The 22040-nt window shown below is 42.8% G+C and overlaps 1 protein-coding gene across 8 annotated transcripts in view; it reads right to left on the reverse strand.

Moving 5' to 3' along the window:
* Positions 1-708: 708 nt before the first annotated feature.
* Positions 709-22040, reverse strand: part of KIF13A (kinesin family member 13A) — a 211328-nt gene continuing 189996 nt past the window's right edge. For 3 of the 8 annotated variants that reach the window (XM_049105945.1, XM_049105940.1, XM_049105938.1), the window contains 11 exons: positions 21134-21258; positions 20693-20869; positions 19282-19374; positions 18922-19078; positions 17856-17929; positions 15583-15630; positions 14394-14505; positions 13101-13252; positions 12497-12601; positions 5117-5908; positions 709-2373 (listed from right to left, as the gene is read on the reverse strand). In XM_049105945.1, coding sequence (XP_048961902.1) covers positions 2353-2373; positions 5117-5908; positions 12497-12601; positions 13101-13252; positions 14394-14505; positions 15583-15630; positions 17856-17929; positions 18922-19078; positions 19282-19374; positions 20693-20869; positions 21134-21258 — 1856 coding nt within the window. In that variant the 3' untranslated portion in view covers positions 709-2352. Of the gene's footprint in view, positions 2374-2399; positions 2882-5116; positions 5909-12112; positions 12155-12496; positions 12602-13100; positions 13253-14393; positions 14506-15582; positions 15631-17855; positions 17930-18921; positions 19079-19281; positions 19375-20692; positions 20870-21133; positions 21259-22040 lie in introns of those variants that run through there. The other 5 variants (XM_049105942.1, XM_049105941.1, XM_049105944.1 and 2 more) reach the window with 3 other exon arrangements.

The following is a 22040-nucleotide window of genomic DNA, read 5'->3' on the forward strand; positions in this document are numbered from 1 at the left end:
TGCTTAGGGCTCCCTGCTCAGCAGGAGTCTGCTTCCCTCTCTGCCTCTGCCCCTCCCCCTCATTTGTGTGCAGGCATATTTTCTTTCCCTCAAATAAAAAAAATGTTTATATATATACATATATATAAATATATATATGTTTTGTTTTGTTTTGTTTTTTAAGAAAGGCTGGCTACCATGAACAACTTCAATTTTTCTGAAAATGCTGTGTGCTACCATTTTAAGATAAACCTCTCCCACTGTGTGTCGGGTGGCAGGACACTGCTCTGTGCTCTGTGAACATGGAAGACACACCTTGTCCTGTCTGCTGTGGATGTCGCATTGATTGGTTTGGAAAGTGTGAGATTCGGGCCAGCCCTTCTGCACTCTGAAGGCCTTCTGTCCTTCCTTCAGAGGCCTGTTCTCACCCGACACGACACGACACGGAGGGGAGACTGATGCAAGCCTGCCACCCTCCCGCTCCCCCCACCTCTCTCTCTTGGTTTTCCAGCAGTAAACACGTAATAACAGCGGCACCCATGGCACCCACTGCTGTGATAAATATCAAATGTTGGGAACGGTGCCTAGAACACAGTAAACTCCCAATGAATATTGGCTTATTCATATTGGATAATTTTGGTTCAGGCTACGAGGACCCACATGTACGTATGAACATGGGAGATTAGATCTGCAGCTAGTGGCAGAGTTATTAAAGACAAACAACTGATGTTTTAAAATCCGAATTAGACAGTCTGTATTCTAACACATGCGCGCGCGCACACACACACACACACATAATCTGTACCAATTAAATACAATAAAGTTGAAAGAGCATATAAATTACAGTTTTTCTTTTTTAAAACAGACAATAGTAAAACACTACAGTCGGCTCACTATACACAAAATCATGAACAGCAGCTTTTCATTAAAGTCTCCCAAAATCTTACTCCTTTACTGATGCTAAGAACTTCAAGAAAAAGGTACAGCAGGCTGTACACATTCTCTCTCTCCCACAATGTATTTATTGCTGTACATCCACACCAACTTTACAGGCATCTACAGAATAGGTGCATAAAGTACTTTTGTAAAAATGTCCACACACATAATCCCTTGACGTCCCCGTTAACAGGAGGACTTTGCAAACGAAGATGTGGACAGCAGTGTCCTCTGTACTCCAATCATCTGCTGCGGTCATGGTGAAGCGGGCACCTGTGAACTTTGTAGCTCATCCCATCTCCCCAGCGTTTTCCAGAATTTAAAGTAAAAGAACGACAGCAAAACCACACAATGAAACCTACCAATCCAAAACAAAAAACCACAAAAAGACCAAAAAAAAAAAAAACCAAACAAAAAAAAAACAACACCCTCTCCCCTCCCCAAACCCAACTCCAGACGCGTCCTCCTGTTTGCTTACAATAAGTAATACTGCTCTCTGCGTCCCACCTGCCTGGCCAGGCCAAACCAAGGGATAAGGAAGGCTGGAGTTAGAGCCCCAGGCATTGTCGAGAGTTACAATACAATGTCACGTCAGCAGGCGGTGGGCCAGGTGGAAGACCAGGGAATAGAGCTGTGAGCTTTTTCAGTGTGCTTATGAGACAGGATAGAGAACGGCTACACGTGGCCTGGTAGCCAGGAGGAGTATGGCACCAAACTTGCAGTCAGGACACATATGTACACATAACAATAAGAGTGGACAGCAAAAACGTTCAGTCTTATGTTAAGTTCTTTGGTTGTAAAGAACAGCGTTCTGTAACCTTTTCTGCAAAGAGGGCTCTGCAACCTCATTCTTAGGCAATCGAATCTTTTTCATCTGCTCACGTATCAGAGATTACCTAAGTTGCTCTGTAACCAAGTCCAGTACCTTATGATTTTCTACAAACCACTTTTATCTGCATTTTCATGTGCAGTCTTGTCTGTCTCTGAACATTCTATAGATATACATTTCATATACATCATATATATTATTTATAAAAAAAAAAAGCATTGACTCCAGATTCTACAGTAAGAACTGATTAAAATTAATTGTACAAGAATAAAGTCTGTTTGAATCTGTGGAGGATTCTACACAGTGGGTGTGTGTAGTAGTCAAGTGCAAACAAAAATACTGCCACTGAATTCAATCCAGGGTTTTCGGTTTTCTCTGGCTTTCTGGAAAAAAAAAAAAAGCAGAGGCTGCCGATTTACCCGAGTGACAAAGTGCTGCCTCTCCCAGCTCGGGAGGAGAAAGGAGGTGGCCCATGGAGCACATGGCTTCTCCACGCTGCTCTGAGGTCCCGGCTGGGCCGCAGCATGTTGCAAAGATGGGGCTGGTGCTTTCACAAGGCAACCGGAGCGAAGATGCCATGGCCTGCGAGAAGCGCCTGCTGCCGCCTTTCACCGAGTGGTCGTGCTGCCCTAGTAGGTTCAAGCAGAGGCCGGTGAGTTCAAGGTCTTGATCCTCCTTCACTCCCGACTCCAACACACACACAAGGAGGGGCTCTCCCTGAAGGGACCCATGGGATCCAACAGACTATAGAATCCAGTTCTAGGATTTACACTGTGCGAGGGAGAAACCCAGCCCCGAGGTGAGGCTTCTAGGAAAAGTAACAACAGCAAGACCCAAAGTTAAAGTACAAACTGGTTACTGCAAGTTTCTAAAACCAAATCGTAAAAAAATATAATAAAATAAAAAAATAAATAAATAAAACCAAATCATGTTAGAACAAAAATATTAAAACAATTTTTATTTTAAAGGAAAAAGATTGGGGATTCCTAGGTAGCTCAGAGGCTTAGTGCCTGCCTTCAGCCCAGGGCATGATCCTGGAGACCAGGATCGGGTCCCACATCAGGCTCCCTGCATGGAGTCTGCTTCTCCCTCTGCCTGTGTCTGTGTCTGTGTTTCTCATGAATAAATAAATAAAATCTTTAAAAAAAAGAAAAAGAAAAAGAAGATTCATCACAATCCCACATTACCCTGATACCACAAATACTGTTGTTAAATTCCACGTTGAAAGCAGAATCTTTGGCAGGAACACACTATTCTGGAGTGTCTGAAAACAAAAGGTGGGGTTCCTGTTCGTTGGTTCTAAATAATCCAAGCAATGGAACAGAGGAGGGACTGTTGCCTCTCCCCCATGTGGCCCTCAGACACCCTGTCACTGCAGCAGAGGGCGCTGGGAAACCCCGAGGCCCCTGCTCCCCCTGCACTGAAGCAGAACGCCAGGTGACTCCTGGGGTTTTGAATTTTAAAGAGGCATCCTCCATACCGCCCAGTGGGTCTGCTGCACATTTAGGTTTGAGAGGCACTGTCTGAGGGTAGAGTCAGCCCCAAGGACTTCTTGGAGGGGGGCCTGCGGGCCGAGGTGGACCAGCAGTGCGGATTTTGCCTGGAGTAGTGGAGGATGCCGAAGACTTTGAAACGAATGTTTTGTTTGCAAGAACAATAAGGAGTGACTTTATTTTTTGTCTTACATTGGGGGGTGGGGGTCTTTTTTTTTTTTTTTAATTCTAAGAAATCATCATTTGGGTTTTTGCAGTTTATTGAGGCGTAAGCTGCATAAGTGACCACACCCTGAAATCTTAAGGGAGTAAAGCTTGTGGGGTGGGGGGAGCCACCAAACCGGAATAATTTCCTCAACAAAGCAGAGACTGAATGGCACCACCATCGATTGATCGATCGTCTTCCTAGATTACCTTTCTAGTTCTGTCCGAGCCTGGTTTTGCTGCGTTCTGGTACCCTGTCCCCCTCCCACTGCTGCCGTCGGGGTGGGGGACCAGAACACGGACTCTAAACGGACAGCAGAGCATCTCTTATTTACACAATTTCCTCTCTTCCTTCGTACTCTTAGCAAATACTCATATTGTTCTTTTTTTTTTTTAATTTTTATTTATTTATGATAGTCACACAGAGAGAGAGACAGAGAGAGGCAGAGACACAGGCAGAGGGAGAAGCAGGCTCCATGAACCGGGAGCCTGACGTGGGATTCGATCCCGGGTCTCCAGGATCACGCCCTGGGCCAAAGGCAGGCGCTAAACTGCTGCGCCACCCAGGGATCCCCGATATTGTTCTTTTAGTTTAGGAATCAAACTAAAAAATTAAGCTGTTGAACTATAATATAAAATGAAATATTGGGATCCCTGTGTGGCTCAGTGGTTTAGCGCCTGCCTTAGGCCCAGGAAGTGATCCTGGAGTCCCAGGATCGAGTCCCATATCGGACTCCTTGCTTGGAGCCTGCTTCTCCCTCTGCCTGTGTCTCTGCTTCTCTCCCTCTCTCTGTCTCTCTCATAAGTAAATAAATATTTATAAAATAAAATAAAATAAAACATTATAATAAACCAACATGGTACCTTCCAAAACCCATATTTCAACTGCTCTGGGCACCAAATGACTTTTTTTTTTTTTAAAAACAATTCTACGATGTATGCCTCCCTCCTCCCTGACCCCCCTGATACCCCATTTTAATGTGTCTGAAATTGGAATGTGTCCAACAATTACTGGTGTGATGCATTTTAACTGGAAGCTTTTTGTTTTGTTTGTTTGTTTTTTGGTAATGATGCATCAAATAATGGTTTAGTCTAAGAATTAGAGAAATTACAGATTTGATGACATAAGGCAGATTCTATCTGAATGCCTTGGGACAGCCTGTATTTAAACTTCTCAGGGAATGAATGTGAGGTTGAATGATCCTTATTCAGCATCGACCCATAAGCCAGTCAGAAACGCCACCAGTGGTTAGGGCACCTGGGTGGCTCAGCGGTTGAGTGTCTGCCTTTGGCTCAGGGCGTGATCCCCGGGGTCCTGGGATTGAGTCCCGCATCGGGCTCCCCACAGGGAGCCTGCTTCTCCCTCTGCCTATGGCTCTGCCTCTCTCATGAATAAAATCTTGGGGAAAAAAAAAAGATGGAAACACCACCGGCCCTAGATAATCTATAATTCTACTCTGACACAGTGCAAGCAGGTGCACAGCCAGAGAGAGCCGGCTGGGCAGTGATGTGAGGTGAGCTCGCTACCCAGGGGGCTCACCTGGCCTGTCAGCAGCATCTGAGGAAATCTCTCCCACTAAGTCATGCGGTGAAACGCCTCTGGGGGTTTGTGTACACAATCAGCCGTGCTCACCAATGGTACAGAACATAGAGGACAGCCTCTGGAATTTATTACCTGGTCATTCTCTGCCGAGGAATGCAGCTGGGCAGGGTCCCGAGGCCCGTCTGAGATACTCTTCTTGTCCATTTTACTTGGCAGGTTCCTTCTACTTGAAAGCTCCCCAGTAGAAGAATCTGTCAAACCATCAAAATCTTTCCCGTCGGATACACCCATAAACTCTGTGAAAGAATGGTCCTCCAGGATGTTTGTGGTGTGTTCCACGGTCACTTCCCTGGGGTAAAATTCTCTGGCTGGTTGGCCATTTCTGCTGGAGCAGGCGTCTTGTTCTGAACAGGAGCTGGTCCTACAGAGGACTTTGGAGTTTTTCTCAGGGATGCTTTGGGGTGATGGGCTCCCTTTGGCTAAGGCACTGTTTTCCTTGAGTGGCACCAGAGCGATCTTCTCTTTTACCAAGCCTCTTTCGACTTCAGTCAACTCTTTGTTTGAGGACGGTCGGGAGTCGTGCACAAGGGACGGTCCGCAATGCTCACTGGGGTCTGTGTCCTTGGTCTGCGTGGCTAGCTGGTCGGAGCTGTCACTAGAAGGGACTGCCATGTCGGACAGGGTGGCATTGGATGCACTGTGGGAAAAGTAGCCGCTGGTGATACTGCTGGTGGTAGGGCTACGGGACACTTCTTTCTCCAAGACCCTTGAGTTCACCAGATCCGCTTTAGAAGAAAACCACTCCCTATTCTCCAAGCTGGCATTGTAAACACTGAAGTCGGCGAACTCCACGGGTACGTAAGGCTGTGAACTTATCAGCTTCCTGTTAAGAGCTTCCAGATCATTTTCCTCCTCCTCAGAGTCCTATATAGTAAGGAAGGAAAAGTCACTCATTAGCTCCTTATGGCGACTTCACTGTTGAGCCAAGTTTCAATATAGTCCTATTAAAGACATTCACAGTCACATGTTTAGTGGGCCTGCCTGCCTTCCTTTCTTCCTTTTTTTTTTTCTCTCTCTCTCTCTTCCTTCCTTTCTTCTTCTCTCTCTCATCCCCCCCCCACTCCCCCCTCCCCATGTTGGTTAGATGCTGTCACCTATGGCACATACAAGTACACTATTCTCAGAGGTCTGTGAGCATAAACCCATTATCACCTAATACGGAGATTTCTCTCTTCTGTGCTCACTCAGGGCTAATTGGAAATGCTTCCTTTGCTGGTTGAAGTGCAGGAGACTTTCAATTAATTTTAATTACTGATTAGCTTTCAGTTGTGATGTTTTCCCCTTTTGTAATTGAATGAGGAAGGGGCAGCTGGAGGCAGAGAAAAGCTGTTGCTTCACCTGTCCTTACAATCCTCACTTTGGGAAGCCACATGCAGGTAAGCGAGTGCTTTGAAGGTTTCAGAACTATTTTATGGGGAGAGAGGGCAGTAAAATCAGGACCTCAACAGTGGCAAAAGAACACCATTTCAAACTCGTTCCCAGTGTTATATTAAACACTGTAAGGCTATAACATACTAATAGCCTTACAATGAACACTTTCTAGGGGTTTGGAGAAACATGGATGGAGGATTTGGCCAGGTGAGAAAGGTACTAAGATTTCACTGAAAATCTCCTTCATCAAATAGCTTTAGAATTCTGTTTGTAAACACTGATAAATATGCAGAAGTGGGTATTCTCGGCTCCCCAGCCTGTCTCTAAATCAATGATTCTTTTGTATTTGGTGGAAAACAATATAAAACATATGGATGTTTTATGTTCAAATAAAAGTAAATGATAAATGGTGCCTGCTGGCTCAGTCAGTAGAGCATGTGGCTTTTGATCTTGGGGTCGGGAGTCTGAGCCCCACTTTGGATGTTGAGCATACTTAAAAAGAAAAAAAAAAGATATTACTACTTAGTCATTTTAATTAGCCTCATAAGCATCTGATGACACTGCAAATATTCTTTTTCTCTTAAAACATGACGTTTAGTGAGTATTCATCAGGCATCCACTCTATGCCAGCCATTGTCCTAAGACCTGAGAATACCAGTGTTGAGCAAAAACAGGCACAGTCCCTGCCTTCATGCAGTTATGACTTTAAGCCCTGGCTCTTAGCACAATCTTGGACCATGGAATCTTGGTGGATGGAAATTTTATTTGGTACAAAAGCAGACAGACTGTAAAGACCTAGAACCAATGCACTAACCCTATTCATTCAAGTATCATTTGAAGAGATTGAGGAGAGACGGAGAGAGAGGATGGGGAAGGGGAAGAAGAGCATACTCAAAGGACATGGCAGATGGCAGTTGACAAATGAACATAAATTTCATCTACTGAATTTTATAGTAATTTCTTTTGCATAAGATGTTAACTACCTAAATCAATACCTTAATACTCTTCAGTGCTCCTTAGGTTTTGAAATAAGTTGAATATACATTACGTAAAAGCATCAGTTGTCTTAATTCCATGGCTATTAATCAAAGGTGAATATCAAGTATCAGTGATAAAAATTCTGGAAGTTAGCAAAACAAAATTTTTAGCAACTCTAATCTTGCCATCTTACTTTTAGCTACATTCTACATTAACTACCACTGTCAAAAAAAGGGGGTTGAGGGAATAGTTGGAAAGGAGCAAAGATTGGACAGATCGAATCAGTAGTTTTTGCCTGTATTTTCTAGATTCTCTACTTGATATATTTAGACTCAAAATTGAATTTCTAGTGTTTGTATCCTTGTATTTCCTTCTATTCCTTTTAAAGTATGCTCCATGTTCAACGTGGGGCTCAAACTCACGACCTTGTAATCTAGAGTCAGAGTTGCATGCTCTCCCAACTGAGCCAGCCAGGTGCCTTGCCTTGTATTTCCTTCTGTTTTAAGCTGGCAAAGAAATATAATTTCCCAAGCCCAGGAGTCTTTGATGCAATTAATTACTGAAAAGTTAGTTGTTGCAAGGAAAACTAAATCTGAATATAAGAATTAGTAATCTGAAGCTCCTTTTTATGCCTGCAGTTATTTCTTCTAAAGCCTGAGGAAAGACCTGTCATCCTAAAATATAATTTTGCTGAATGAAATATTCAATCATGAGCTTACTGTATAGAAACAGGTGCACATTTATCAAACTTGTGAAGATAAAAACATTATTCCTAAAGCATCAGAATGAGCTTAGTAAAACTGAAGCATTGACAAAAACCCCCAAGACATTAAGTTCAATTAGGGATCAGTACATAGTTGTGCACTTAGGATAGGACTGTTGGAGGGAATGACTCAAAGAAAGAGGCTAGAGGACTAGGGACAAGTACTTCCAGAAACATGAAAACCGAGATGAAACATTTCCCAACATGTAAGCAGACTGAAAGTTTATCAAGTTGTTGCCTTCAAGGGACAAAGAGGACTTAATTGGCTTAAACTGTACCTTAAAGGAATCTGGTTAGATAGACTTCCTACTCCAGAAATATTTATCATTTTGTCTTAAAGGAGATGAAGGTTAGCACCTTCCTACAATGTCTTAGGGACAAGAAAGACTAAAACCCTACCTAAAAGTGAAGCATGGAGTCAAGTTCTCAAGCCTCTCTATAGCTACAGTCCTCATGATTTGATTTTTGCAATTCAGTTTATGCAACTGATATTTACGTATAGACAAAACAGCTTGATTTTAAGAAGGGATCAAACCCCCATAAAAGCAGTGACTCCTTGCAAGAAGTTTCACTTGATTAAAGTCATTTCACTTCCACTGGAATGGGGTCTGTGCTGTCCAGGAGGGAGACGGTTTCTTTTCGGAAGGACTGTATCAGCCTAGGGCCCCAGTACTTCTGTCCATGGTGCTAAGAGGCCGGCAGCTTTTTGGAAACAGCAGCAGCAGGGCAATTGAAACTGCACTATTTGGGGGAGCACCTGGAGTCACTGGGGCCAGCCCAATTCTGCTGAGGGATGGGGCCTTTGTTCTCACCAACTGTGAGACCTTGGGTGAGCCACTCATCAAGTCCCTTGTTTCTTTTTCTGTAAAATGGAGAAATAAACCAGGGAGTCGGGGTGGCTCAGTCAGTTAAGCATCTGCCTCCAGTTTAGGTCATGATCCTGGGGTCCTGGGATTGAGCCGCACATTGGGCTCTCTGCGCTTCGGGGAGTCTGATCCTCCCTCTCCCTCTGCACCCCACCTCGTGCTCTTGCTTGCTCTCTCTCTCAAATGAATAAATTAAAAAATCTTTTAAAAAATGGAGAAAAAGGGATCCTTGGGTGGCTCAGCAGTTTAGCGCCTGCCTTTGGCCCGGGGCGCGATCCTGGAGTCCCGGGATCGAGTCCCACGTCAGGCTCCCGGCATGGAGCCTGCTTCTCCCTCCTCCTGTGTCTCTGCCTCTCTCTCAATCTCTGTGTCTATCATGAATAAATAAATAAATAAATAAACCTTAAAAAAAAAGAGGAGAAATAAACCATATGCTGTCTATGCAAGACCCAAGAAGAGAGAGAAGTGATTTACTTTCTACTCTTCTGCTTCATGACTTAAAAAAAAAAAAAAAAAAAAAGATGGACTCCAAAGGCATATTGTTGTCTTTATCTTACTCAAACAAGACATGAGGCACATTTATGTATCTTCCCAAACTGATAAAACAATAAGCCCTGCTTTAAAAATTAAGGTTAGCTATATATTTTATGTGAAATTATAAAAAATTACTTCAACCTCCCTGGATCAGACCAAACCACTGATTCACACTATGATTCTTCAAGAATGGAAAAGGAAGGAGAGTGAATGGGGGAACAAAGGGATAAAACAGTATGTCCATTTGTAAGAGGAGAAATAAAATGAAAGCTTCCCAAAGACAATCAGAACCTCAGATCAAGCAACTGATATCCTTAAAATCTATCAAAACATCCTGAAAATGCTATCTGAAATAAATCAGTTAAATAGGTTCGAAGATGAAGAATACTGAGATTTCTCTCTCTCTCTTTTTTTTTAAAGATTTTATTTATTCATGAGAGACACAGAGAGAGGCAGAGACGCAGGCAGAGGGAGAAGCAGGCTCCATGCAGGGAGCCCGATGCAGGACTCGACCTCTGGACTCCAGGATCAGCCCTGAGCCAAAGGCAGACACTCAACTGCTGAGCCACCCAGGTGTCCCAGACTTCTTTCTCTTATTGAAAAAAAACATTAAGTTTTATTTACTTAAGCACTTTCTACACCCAACTGGGGCTGGAACTCATGACCCTGAGATCAAGAGTCACACTACCGTCTGTGTGCCCCTTGATCCTGGGGTCCTGGGATCGAGCCAGCCCACACAGCCAGCCAAGTACCCCTTTCTCTTTTTTAAAAGATGTTGTTGTCTTGAGCCAGATTTATTATTTTTTTTCTTAAAGATTTTATTTACTTATTCATGAGAGACACAGAGAGAGAGGCAGAGACATAGGCAGAGGGAGAAGCAGGTTCACTGCAGGAAGCCTGATGCGGGACTCGATCCCGGGACCCCAGGATCACACCCTGAACCAAAGGCAGATGCGCAACCGCACCCAGGCATCCCTTGAGCTAGATTTCTAAGGAGAGTCGAGGTAGATCTCTCAAGATTCAGGCAAGATTGTACCGTCAAATGCTGCTCAGTGGCCTTCAAGGTGTGTTTGATCACATAGAGCCTAACTGCTGCTGAGAGTTGCTGAGTTACGAGAAGCTGGTTCCAACCTACCCTCTGCTAGCTAAAAAGTTCTGAGATGGGTTTTATTTAAAAATATTACAAGGAAAGTAAAGAAAACAATGAGGCAAACTCTGTCAACAGTGAAGCCATCTACTGGGCAGAACCAGAAAGGTCATCTAGCAGTCTCTTGGTAGTATGTTCTACCAAAATGTATTCTGCTTTTTTAAAAACATATTTTATTTATTTGAGGGAGAAAAAAAGAGAGAGGAGAATGAATGGGGGGGGGGGGGGAGAAGCAGGCTCACCACTAAGCAGGACCCTGGGATCGTGACCTGAGCCGAAGGCAGATGCCCATCCGACTGAGCCACCCAGTGCCCCCTCCCAAATTATACTGTTACTAGAGGTTTAAATTTAATACCCATGCATCAGGGTGGTAGGTTCCACATCAACCAACACAGATCCAATCAGCCAGTGAGTTTGAAAGGGTAACAAACTAGCCCCTTGGCCTTCTGAGCCCACGCTGCAGCCTTGCTAATTAATAAGCATGGAGAAGTCAAGTAAGTGATGGAGCCATTCATCAGGATTCAGAGATGTAGGGGCAGCTGCTGACGTTCACCCTCTTCTCCAGCAGGAACTATCTTGGGGCTTGGGATGGAGGAGCCAGGAAAACAGAGAGATGCTGGGGAAAGGGACAGAGGTGAGGGGGAAAGGGTGCCTTTTCTTTTGTCCTCAGGGGACAGGCAGGATGGGAGGGGCATTTCTGAAGATGTGCTAGCACTTCATGCACGCAGCTGGGTGGCCGACTGCACAGCCGGGTTAAGCTCCTGCTAGGTTCACACAGTATGCAGGGGAAGTGCATTTTAGAACTGCTAGAGGACCTCACACCAACCAGTCTATGGGCCGGGTGTGCCACGGTGCAGCCGGGAGAGGAAACCTCCCACGCGCTGCCCACAGATCAGACCACGCACAGATACCAACATCCAGCAGCTCTGTCTTGCTCAGGGCTGCTTCACTGTCTCAAAGCCTACGAAGCCACAGGAAGGTGAAAGCTGAGACACAAAATGAGAAATCTGTTTCTGGGCCAGAAAATAGTGGTTTTTTGTTTTTGTTTTTGTTTAGTTTTGCTTTCATTTAACTGAGCTATCATTTATGATCCAAAGTGCCTGGTATTCAGCATATTAAAGAAACTATTTTCAAATCTGTAATTTGAAAACCAAGTGCTGGGAAATGACGTTTCAACAGGCAGAGTTTCCACCTACCTGTGGCCATATCAAAAGCAAGACAGACAGAAGGGGAGGCAGGACCTATTTTGCCAGCAAAGAAGGAACAGGCTACCTGAGATGCTAGGCGCATGGTGGGGGCACCACAGGCTCGTAGCGGGGCTACAAGCTAAGGAATAAGCTTGTCCAGGCCATCAGGCAGTGCAGAAGGAGCTTTCAAACACACCCACAGCTAAGTGCATGATTACTCACTCCAAGTAAGTGCAACTCCTCTAGGTAGATTAACTTCAGAATCTGGGCAATATGCATAGGCACATTAGAAAGATGATGAATCAGTTAGAGTGATCTCTTTGTTACACTTTTTAAAGACTAGAACAAGTAAGAGTGTCTTCTCCCCTTTCCCTAAGCAAGTTGCTACCGAGCAAAAAGATAAAACAGAATGAACACTTAGAAAAAAATCACAGGTCACGGCCGTAGTCATGCAATATCTCATTACCGGTGATTACATTTTTTATTTTTTAAAGTAAAGGCCCAGTACGTTTTCTTAATGTCTTCTAAAGGATTTGGATGATTGTCTGTGAAAGAGGCCTTAACCCCACCACCAGGCAAGATGACAGAAACGGTTCCAGAACTTACAATCTTCTTCTCACGTTTGCTATTGTGCTCTACTGGCATGCTGTTGCCATTGCTTCCTGAGGGCACAATGCAGCCAAGGTTATGTGCCTGAGGTGAAGGCATGCTCTGCAAAGGTTAAGACACACAGATGCATCACATACAGAAGACGCCGACAGCCAAAATACACAGTTAAGTACGTGCCAGTTAGAAAAGCAAGGCAAACACTTCTATCCTGTGTGAGTAGTGTAATTTGGCAGGCTGCGGTTAAACCACTGATGGAGTCTGACGAGACTACACACGCTCTATGGCAGATAGCATAGTTGGTTTTAGCCATGTAAAACAAATAAATACATAAATAAATAAAGCCTGTCATATTTTCAAAACACCTGGGGAACGTCTCTTTTCTCACTGAAGATTAAAAAAAAAACCACACAAACAAAACTCTGAAAAGCCATAAACAAACAGAAAATAACAGCAAGACCACCACGCAAGAAATCCCACCAGGAACCTGCATGACCCACACACATCTACGGGCAGCATTCGATTTGTTAAGGTGCGTTGTCACCATGCCACAGGCAGCATGATTCTGCTCTGTTCTACACAGTACAAGACGAGCAGCACTTACCTCTTGGCTTAGGAGCGGCCTCGCTTCCAGAGCTATCCTTTTCTTATGCTCTTCTTTTACAGGCATTAAGGGTTTGAAAAACTTTGGTGGCTGGGGAGAGAATGCTTTAAAAGGACTGACTGTTAAGGCGTGGGGGTTCTCTGATGTACAACCTGGAGAGACAAACAGGCATGGATTGACAGATGCACAGGAAGCCTGGTAACCATCTTGCCACGGGAATATCCGCAATGGCAAAGAAATCAACGGGCTAAGATCTGGCTAAGGATTAAAACAGACTTGGGGCAGCGGTGGAGACATATCTATCAGTCACAAGAAGTCAGCAAAGGCCTGGGCAGCATCGAAGAAAGGAGACACTGAATTATCTACTTTCTTTTCAAGATCCCCCTTAAGCGCTGCCTACTACACTGATTTCAACTCATGCTGATCTCATGTTGCTCTGAATGCCCAGAGTCTACTACCCTTCTAGGCACTTGGGCACTTAGTCATTCCATAGTTCAATCTTAGGATCTAGATCTTTTTGTATCTTTCACTGCTTATAGCAAGAAGAGGCTCAATAAATATTCAATGAATGGATACTGTATAAATTTTCTTACAAGCCTCATTTTTCTTCAAGTCACCCTGCTGCTCCATATGACTAAGAAAGAACAATTCTGCTTTCCTGCTTTTACTCATTTCTTACTTCTAGGGACCTCTGTCCCTCCTTTGTGTTTTCTTCCTAATTCACTGGTATATGATGTCACTTAGTAGGTAATGTATAAGGTGTATAAGGTGACAGAGCTGATTTATGTTTTCAGAGAATGCTGTTCCTTTCAGCGCACTGGGAGATTATATAGTTAGGTAATAATGCTGTCAGTGATCAAATTCATTTCTGGTATCATTTTTGAAACCATTTTAGGAATAAAAAAATTCTAAAAAATCTTTTGAGTACAAAAGCATTATGCAGGTATATATTCTTTTGGTAAAGAATGAAGTCTGATCATAATATGTAAGATTTGCGTCTCAAAAGGGACTTCAAATTCAGGAAATGATGTGGGAAAACCGATTTGAAAATTCTGAAGTGATACACAAAAGGCCTATTATTATTATTATTATCTGGATGATACACCGGATCTAAAGCAAAAGGAAATCACATAAGCGAACATGATACATTCTCTTCAAGAAGATAGTTTAGAATCATCCAGTCTATTAAAATTTCAGGTTCCTATTTTATTAAATCCAACCCGTAAAAGAATTTGCCCCTCATGCTTTTCCTAAGAAATTATAAACAAAGAACTCAGAGAAAAAAAATCTCACCACTACTTTCTTTACTCCTTCGAGGCGAATCCCTGGGTAAAGTTCCATAACAGGCTATATCTTGATAGCTGGAGCTGTAGTCAGACATGTCTAATTGGTTCTCTAGCCAACCCTACAAGGTAAAGATATGGGTTAGCTGTAATTAAGTCCTGTTAAAGTGAGAAATGAAGTCCAGATTTCAGTTTTTTCCCGTTTTTTAATGGCAGTATGTACTCTTCTTTGTTTTTATTAATAGAATATTTTAAACATAGAAAAGTATGAGCGGCTGAATAATATGCCAAATAGTGTCCTACTCAAGATATAGGTCAAGAGTTAATATTATATTTGTCCAAGGTTTAATAAACTCATTACAAGTGGAGTGAAATCCCCTTCTGAAGCCCAGAGGTCCCATCCACTTTCCTCCCTTCCCCCACAAAGGGAGTGACATTGATAAATTTGGTGTGTATCTAGGGTGGCCAGATAATTGAGAGACCACAATGAAAACACTTTTTGGAGTGAATAGATTCCATTAATAATTTTCGCTTTGGTAGCAGGCACACGCTAGGACTGCCCAGGCAAACCAGAGGGTATGGTCACTCTACATAAGCCCAAGATTTAAAAGTATCAAACTGCCATACGATACTGGTATAGTAAAGAAGGAAAACTCCATTTGTGTATCATGTGTATCATAAGCTTATTTCATCTTCATATTTCTCTGGAGTTGCCTGCCTTATCTAAAGACTAGATTTTAAACTTCTGGATACAATTGTTGATTCTACTCTTTGAATCACTCAGTCCCCAGCATAATAAATTAAATATAATATATGCTCCAAGAAATATTTGCTGAGCAAGGTCATGTTGCACAACATCCTTAATTTTAAATCCCTAACATACCTAGTTGCAATAATTTTGATTTTGCAATGGTAGATATAATACTTTCTTAAATCATTGAGGTAGACCCATAAACACACAGATATTCAGCTCTGTGTAGGACTATCTGGGTATGGAAAATATGCTAAGGTACAACATTGACACTAAGTACAAAGCAATTCCACATCAAGTCTTTGTACTTGGAAATGGACACGTGGAGACAAAGATCCACATCAGATTAAGATGGAAGTCCTGAGATTTTAAAAAGACCAAGATACCCTAACTTTTCAGACTTTGATTCTGCTAGTAACCTAGCCATGCCCACACTACTGGTACACACCTTATCATCTTCATCAAAGCCTGAAAGGTCTGGTCGACTGGAGGAGACCTGTAAGAGATCCATGGTTTTATCAATGTGGTTGATGTACTTAACATAAATTACATAGAAATATGGAAATGTAATGCCAGTTTTACAGTTGAAGCCTGTATGACCTTCTCAACCTCCTTTCTGCAATCCTCATGAGTAACAACTGTACTAAATCTGGGGTTGATTATTCCCATACAGGCTTTGTACAGTTACCATATATACATAAAAATTGATTTATATATAAAAATATATGCACATATTATATATAAATATATAGGCACATGTAACATATATTTTGCATCTTTTTATAATTAAATAAGTGGTATCTTACCATATATGAATGGTCTTTTTCATTAGTCTCATAATTTACTTGTTCTATTCTAGGTAGATATCTAGCCCACTGCTACTTTTTCTCTATTACACACTCTGATGAAATAAATTATTGTTACTATCCCTAAGTATCACTCTAGCTGTATCCCACAATTATTGACATATATACCATTTCAGTAGTTTTAAATACATCCTATGTTTATTTCTTTTCTACGTTTATTATTTTTTAAAAGATTTATTTATTTGACAGAGAGATAGAGCCAGAGAGCACAAGTGGGGGTAGTGGCAAAGGGAGAGGGAGAAGTAGGTTCCTCACTGAGCAGGGAGCCTGATGTGGGGCTGGATCCCAGGGCCCTGAGATCATGACCTGAGCCGAAGGCAGAAGCTCAACCACAGCCACAGAGGTGCCCCTAAGTTTATTTATTTTAAGTAATCTCTAGATCCAACATGGGCCTTGAACTCATAACCCTGAGACCAAGGGTCACATGCTCTACCGATTGAGTCAGCCAGCCAGGTGCCCCCATCTCACATTTCTATGAGAAGCTTTAGAGTGCATATTAAGGCCTGGAATCTCTGTGCTGTAGAGAAAGTTGTGTGCACCTGCAACACTCTCTTCCATAGCGATTCTGGGGTCAGCTTATGAAATTCTATGAGAAATCATGTTGGGAATTTATAGATCTGTTAGGGCGATGTGCCAATTTTTCTTTGATACTGTGTGTTCCCATGACTGAACAGTCTTTTTCCTTGAGTTTAGGCTTTATTTATGGTGATAGTTGCATTCAGGCTTTCTCTTTCTTATATGATTTGTTTTTTGTAGGAAAATTCTATTTTGTTGAAGCTTTTACATTTACTGATATAACCTTCAGGTTTGCTTTTATCCTGTCTAAATCTCTGTCCTCTCTAGTGATATGTCTCTTTTTATTGCCAATATTGGAATTATATTATCCCAATATTTTCTTTCCTTCTGCAATTAATGTTAAGTCAGTCCATTTGACCAGTCTTTTTTTTTTTTTCTTAAAGATTTATTTATTCAGTCAGAGAGAGCGAGAGAGAGGCAGAGACACAGGCAGAGGGAGAAGCAGGCTCCATGCAGGAAGCCCGATGTGGGACTCGATCCCGGGTCTCCAGGATCACACCCCAGGCTGCAGGCGGCGCTAAACCACTGCGCCACCAGGGCTGCCCTGACCAGTCTTTTCAAAAAGCCTGCTTCTCAGCTTTGTTGATTCTATCATTGGTTTTCTATTTCATACACCTCTGTTCTAATCTTTATTATTTCCTTCTTTGAATATATTATAATTCTGCTCTAGTTTTTATTATCCTTTAAAATTTTTTATTCTGATTTTGTTTTTTGACTTAAAAAATTTTATCCATAAATACTTCTCTGTGAATCTCTAAAAATTATGGAATTCCTCCTCCCTTCTTTTTTTTTAAAAAGGATTTTATTTATTCACAAGAGACACAGAGAGAGAGGCAGAGACATAGGCAGAGGGAGAAGCAGGCTCCATGCAGGGAGCCCGATGTGGGACTCGATCCCGGTACTCCAGGATCACACCCTGAGCCAAAGGCAGATGCTTAACTGCTGAGCCACCCAGGCATCCCACCTCCTCTCTTTAAGAAAATGATAGCCAGGATTTTTAGCTGACTTGACCACCCTTAAACCAACTACGTTCAATTTGTGTCTCAAGAAACTTCTACCAAGGACATAACTTTCTGAAGAGAAATCTGGAAGATTCCACTAAAAACTCAGGCATGTGACCATAAGCACACTCTCGCGTGTGCCTCCCTAGGAGAGGGGAGAGGCTTGGCAATACGGGATGCCCACACCAGTGAACCCTGGCCCCAGGGCCCTCACATGCCACACCCCAAGCCCTGAGACATGTCACAGAAGCAACAGACCCTCGGCAGGGTGTGCTCACATTATGAACATTTGGCGTGCTGAGACTCCTCCGCAGGTGCCGGGCTTTGGTGGACAGTGCTTCTTTGACCGTGACTGCCTGTAAATGTCAAAAGAGCATTTATTTTCCCCCCCGCTGATGACAAATAATATGTTTATTGTGGAAGGTTAGAACATACAGGAATACACATCATTTCAATCCCACACTCCCTCCCATATTCACAAAAGCTAGAATCTTATTGTACCCACTTACCTCTTTTGCCTTCATCTACCAAAAACACTTTCTACAAGACCAGGAAAACTGCTGAACTAAAGACATTTATGTTGTGGAATTTTTACAGGGGTAGACAGAGAAAATGTAGAAGAAACACCCCTAACTATATGTATCCTTTGCAAAACTATCATTAACTTTGATGCTGTTTGTGTTTTATTCGCATAGCCGTTTCAGTGGGACTTCCACTAAAGGAAGATTTTTCTGACAGATGCCAATCTTAGTCCTCTTGTTGCTAAAAATGCATTTTCTACAAACTTCAGCTGCTGCTTCTACTGTTGACAGTTCGTGTCTCAGAATTCCACTACCTAGTGGGTTAGTTTCACCTAAATGTCCTACTATTGCTGCAGAAGGTAACCCAGACCCCCCCAAATTAGGAAAACACTAATAGCACATGGCTATCATGGGGGCTCTTGGGTCGAACCTTCCTGGTTTACAGCTGACTTGGTACCACCTCTTAGCTGTGTACCCATGGGCAAGGCAGTGCACCTCCGCTGGCCATAATTTTCTAATTTACAAAAGGGGATTCTAACAGTGTTCATCTCCTTCATAGGGCAATCTAGAAGATTAAAGGAAAGAACACATCTAAATTACTTGGGCACGGAGAGCAAAAGTAGAAGGTATTCAATAGAATGTAGACATTATTTTCATTTTTGCTACTATTTTGTCACAGTAACCACTCTGTCTAGGAAGAATGTTACTCAAGTTATCCTCCTCTGATGGATGCACAGGGAAGGCATTTGGTACATGAATTCATCTTGGTCCATTTGGGAGGAAGGCTGGTGCTCTGGCCCCCTGCTCCAGATACTGCTGTCACTTGCCTGCCGGAGCCGTTCAAGACTCAGAATGTTCTCCACCTGCAGCACACCACGTGTGTATTTCTCTATGTAGGTCTCTCCATCTGAAGTGCCTTCATTTTCGCTCCTTGCTGCCATGAGAGCCAGGGTTTCCCGGTCCTCAATCTCCTCTGTTGCCTGAAGGGATGAGAAAGCAATTACTATACTTTGTTTTTGTTTTTGCAATTACAATACTTTTACATGAACAATATTTTTATCCAAATTGTGGTGAGAAAACAATTTAGAAGTTCTAAGAAATGAACACATTCTCTAATACTATTTTGATATTTTAAGAAAGAATATTTTTAAGAAATATTTTTAAGAAAAAAAATATTTTTTACCTTTGGTATATTAGATACTATTTCATAGGTCACACCACAGGAATAAAATATATTTTTCAATGATATTCTCCTCTTCAGACTCTGGGTGAAACTCTGGTAGGAAAGGAAAGCTGGATTAAGCAATGTGAAACATGTAAGTTATTTGGCATTTTACAAATTGTAGAAGCATTAACAAATACTATGTTTTTGATACACATACAATACTCAGAAAAACTGAGCTGAAAAATCCTCATCTCTGACCCTAAAGGACAACAGATTCCAGCTGTTATTTGGGGATTAGATTACAAATTTGCAGCTGATTCAGGATTTTTGGGGGGTTGCTTTTCTCTTATTGGCAGCCTTCCTTTGGATCTTGATAGGATTTATTTTTAAAAATTTATTAATTTTTAAACATTTTATTTATTTCCTTATTTAAGAGAAAAAGAGAAAGAGAGCACAAGCAGGGGGAGGGGCAGAGGGTGAGGGAGAAGCAGGCTCCCTGCCGAGCAGGGAGCCCAACATAGGGCTCAATCCCAGGACCCTGAGATCATGACCTGAGCTGAAGGCAGGTGCTTAACCAACTGAGCCACCCATGCATCCCTATTTATTTTAGAGAGAGACAGAGCAGAAGCAGGAGGGATAGAGGAAAAAGAAGAAAGAACCTCTCTCTCTCTCTCTTTTTTTTATTTAAGATTTTATTTATTTATTCATGAGAAACACACAGAGAAAGAGGCAGAGACATAGGCAGTGGGAGAAGCAAGCTCCATGCAGGGAGACTGGATGCGGGACTTGATCCTAGGACTCCAGGATCACGCCCTGGGCTGAAGGCAGGCGCCAAACTGCTGAGCCACCCAGGGATCCCCCAGGAGAAAGACTTTCAAGCAGACTCCACATGGAGCGCAGAGCCTGATATGGGCTCAATCTCACAACCCTGAGATCATGATGTGAGCCAAAATCGAGAATTGGACACTCCATCAATTATGCCACTCAGATGCCCCATAATCTTGATAGGGTTTAATCAATGTATCCTCGCACAGAAAAAAAACGAGAGGGTCAATTTTGCCAAGAGCACCTCTGGGATGGGATCTGGGGAAGCAGCAGGGATTTGTTTAGAGCCTGCTCCTTGTCCTGTTTTGTCACTAACCTGCTTGGACTTGGCATGTAACCTTTCTCAAATATTGAAATGTCACAGTCTACTGCCTCCTAGGATTATGGGTCTCAAGTCAGCCAAGGAGGAAAAGCCCTTTGGTGGGTGACATTTGCCTATGCTATCCTCATGCCCCATTACCTGGGAGCATGAGGATAAGACTGTAACTTGGCTTATGTGTTGCATATCCACTCTATCAACACCACAAAACTCGACTTTGTGATAGAGGGAAGGAAGACACTTCGAGCTCACATGCACAAGAGCAGAATCAGGCCCCGTTACTACCTGTTTGTTGTAAATATTGGCTGCAATCCGTTTTCGTAATACTAACTCCATAGCAGCCGGGTGGCTGAGCTGGACCGTGGTTTTCACTATTAGGTAAATCCTTTCGTTCTGCGGCGTGACCCTATTCAGGTGAACGGAATCATGCACTGAGGAGTCCCAGGAGGCTGTGGCTGAAACCTAAGAACAGGAGAAGGGTTGGGGACAGGGAAAAGACACGGCTCAGGGGCAGCACTTTGACATCGCATGTGAGAGTGAGAAGAGAAATGCAACCCGGCGGAATCATACATCTCCTCACTTTTTCTGTGTGACAACACACACCCAACTTCTTAATGTTTCCAACCCTTTCCCCCAAAGCAGATCACAACACTTCAATTAGAAGACAGGCCTGTAGGCATGTGCACTAATCTGAAGCCCATGAACGGAACCTTAGTGGTCAAGTACCTCCTCATCACTGTGCTTTATGATGGGCAAGTAGAAGAACTGGCTGCCATGCTCCTTGGGCAGGATGGAGTTCACGCCCGATGCGTGGGGGCCCACGAGTTGCTCATTGGCACTGAGGTCATCCGCTGACCAAGTCCATGGCACAGAAAGACAAGTGGGAGGAGAAGTCATTTTTTAAAGCAAGCACTGAAAATTTTTAAATCTGCTTTTCACAGATGAAGTTTACGTGTAATGCATTTCATGTTTTTCTTTCCTTCCTGATACCACAGTTGAAATACAGATTCTGATATTCAAGATAGGTTTTTTCTTTATAGAAACAACTATGAGAGCCAAAAAGGTACCCTGTGAATCTCCAATAACATGGACAAATATATTCCATACGTAGTCCAGGAGCAAATATTTTCCCCACAAAAACACAGCTGACACTTTACTGCTTTTTAAGGTCAATTCCTTGTGGTAACTTGGTGTTAGGCTTGTGTCCTACTTACATAAGTTACACATGGTTAGACATTTGTAAAGCTAAATAATCAATTTAGAATCAAAGTTCTAAGCCCTTGGGAGAAATGCAAAAATCATCTTCCCCCAATGCCCTACGCCATATGGGATGGAACCATCACAAATATCTGTAAGTGGTCATCCAACATTTGCTCTTATTCCTTCAATAACAGGAAACCCACCACTTCACGAGGCACACATTCTGCTTTTAGGCTTTTAAACAATTCTGCCAATGAAGAGCCAAAGTCATTGGCTGGTCTTCCCTCCAAATAACAGAATTCCAGGCTGTGTTTTGAGATACCAGGGGCCAGGCAGATGAGCCTGCCTGAGCCCACCCATCTCCCCACTTGGCAATTCTGCCTTTGTATTCTACATAGAGGGTTCCATTTAAGACTTCATTTTGAAAATGGAT

Source organism: Canis lupus, chromosome 35 (genome assembly GCF_003254725.2).
Source record: "Canis lupus dingo isolate Sandy chromosome 35, ASM325472v2, whole genome shotgun sequence".
Classification (NCBI taxonomy): domain Eukaryota; kingdom Metazoa; phylum Chordata; class Mammalia; order Carnivora; family Canidae; genus Canis; species Canis lupus.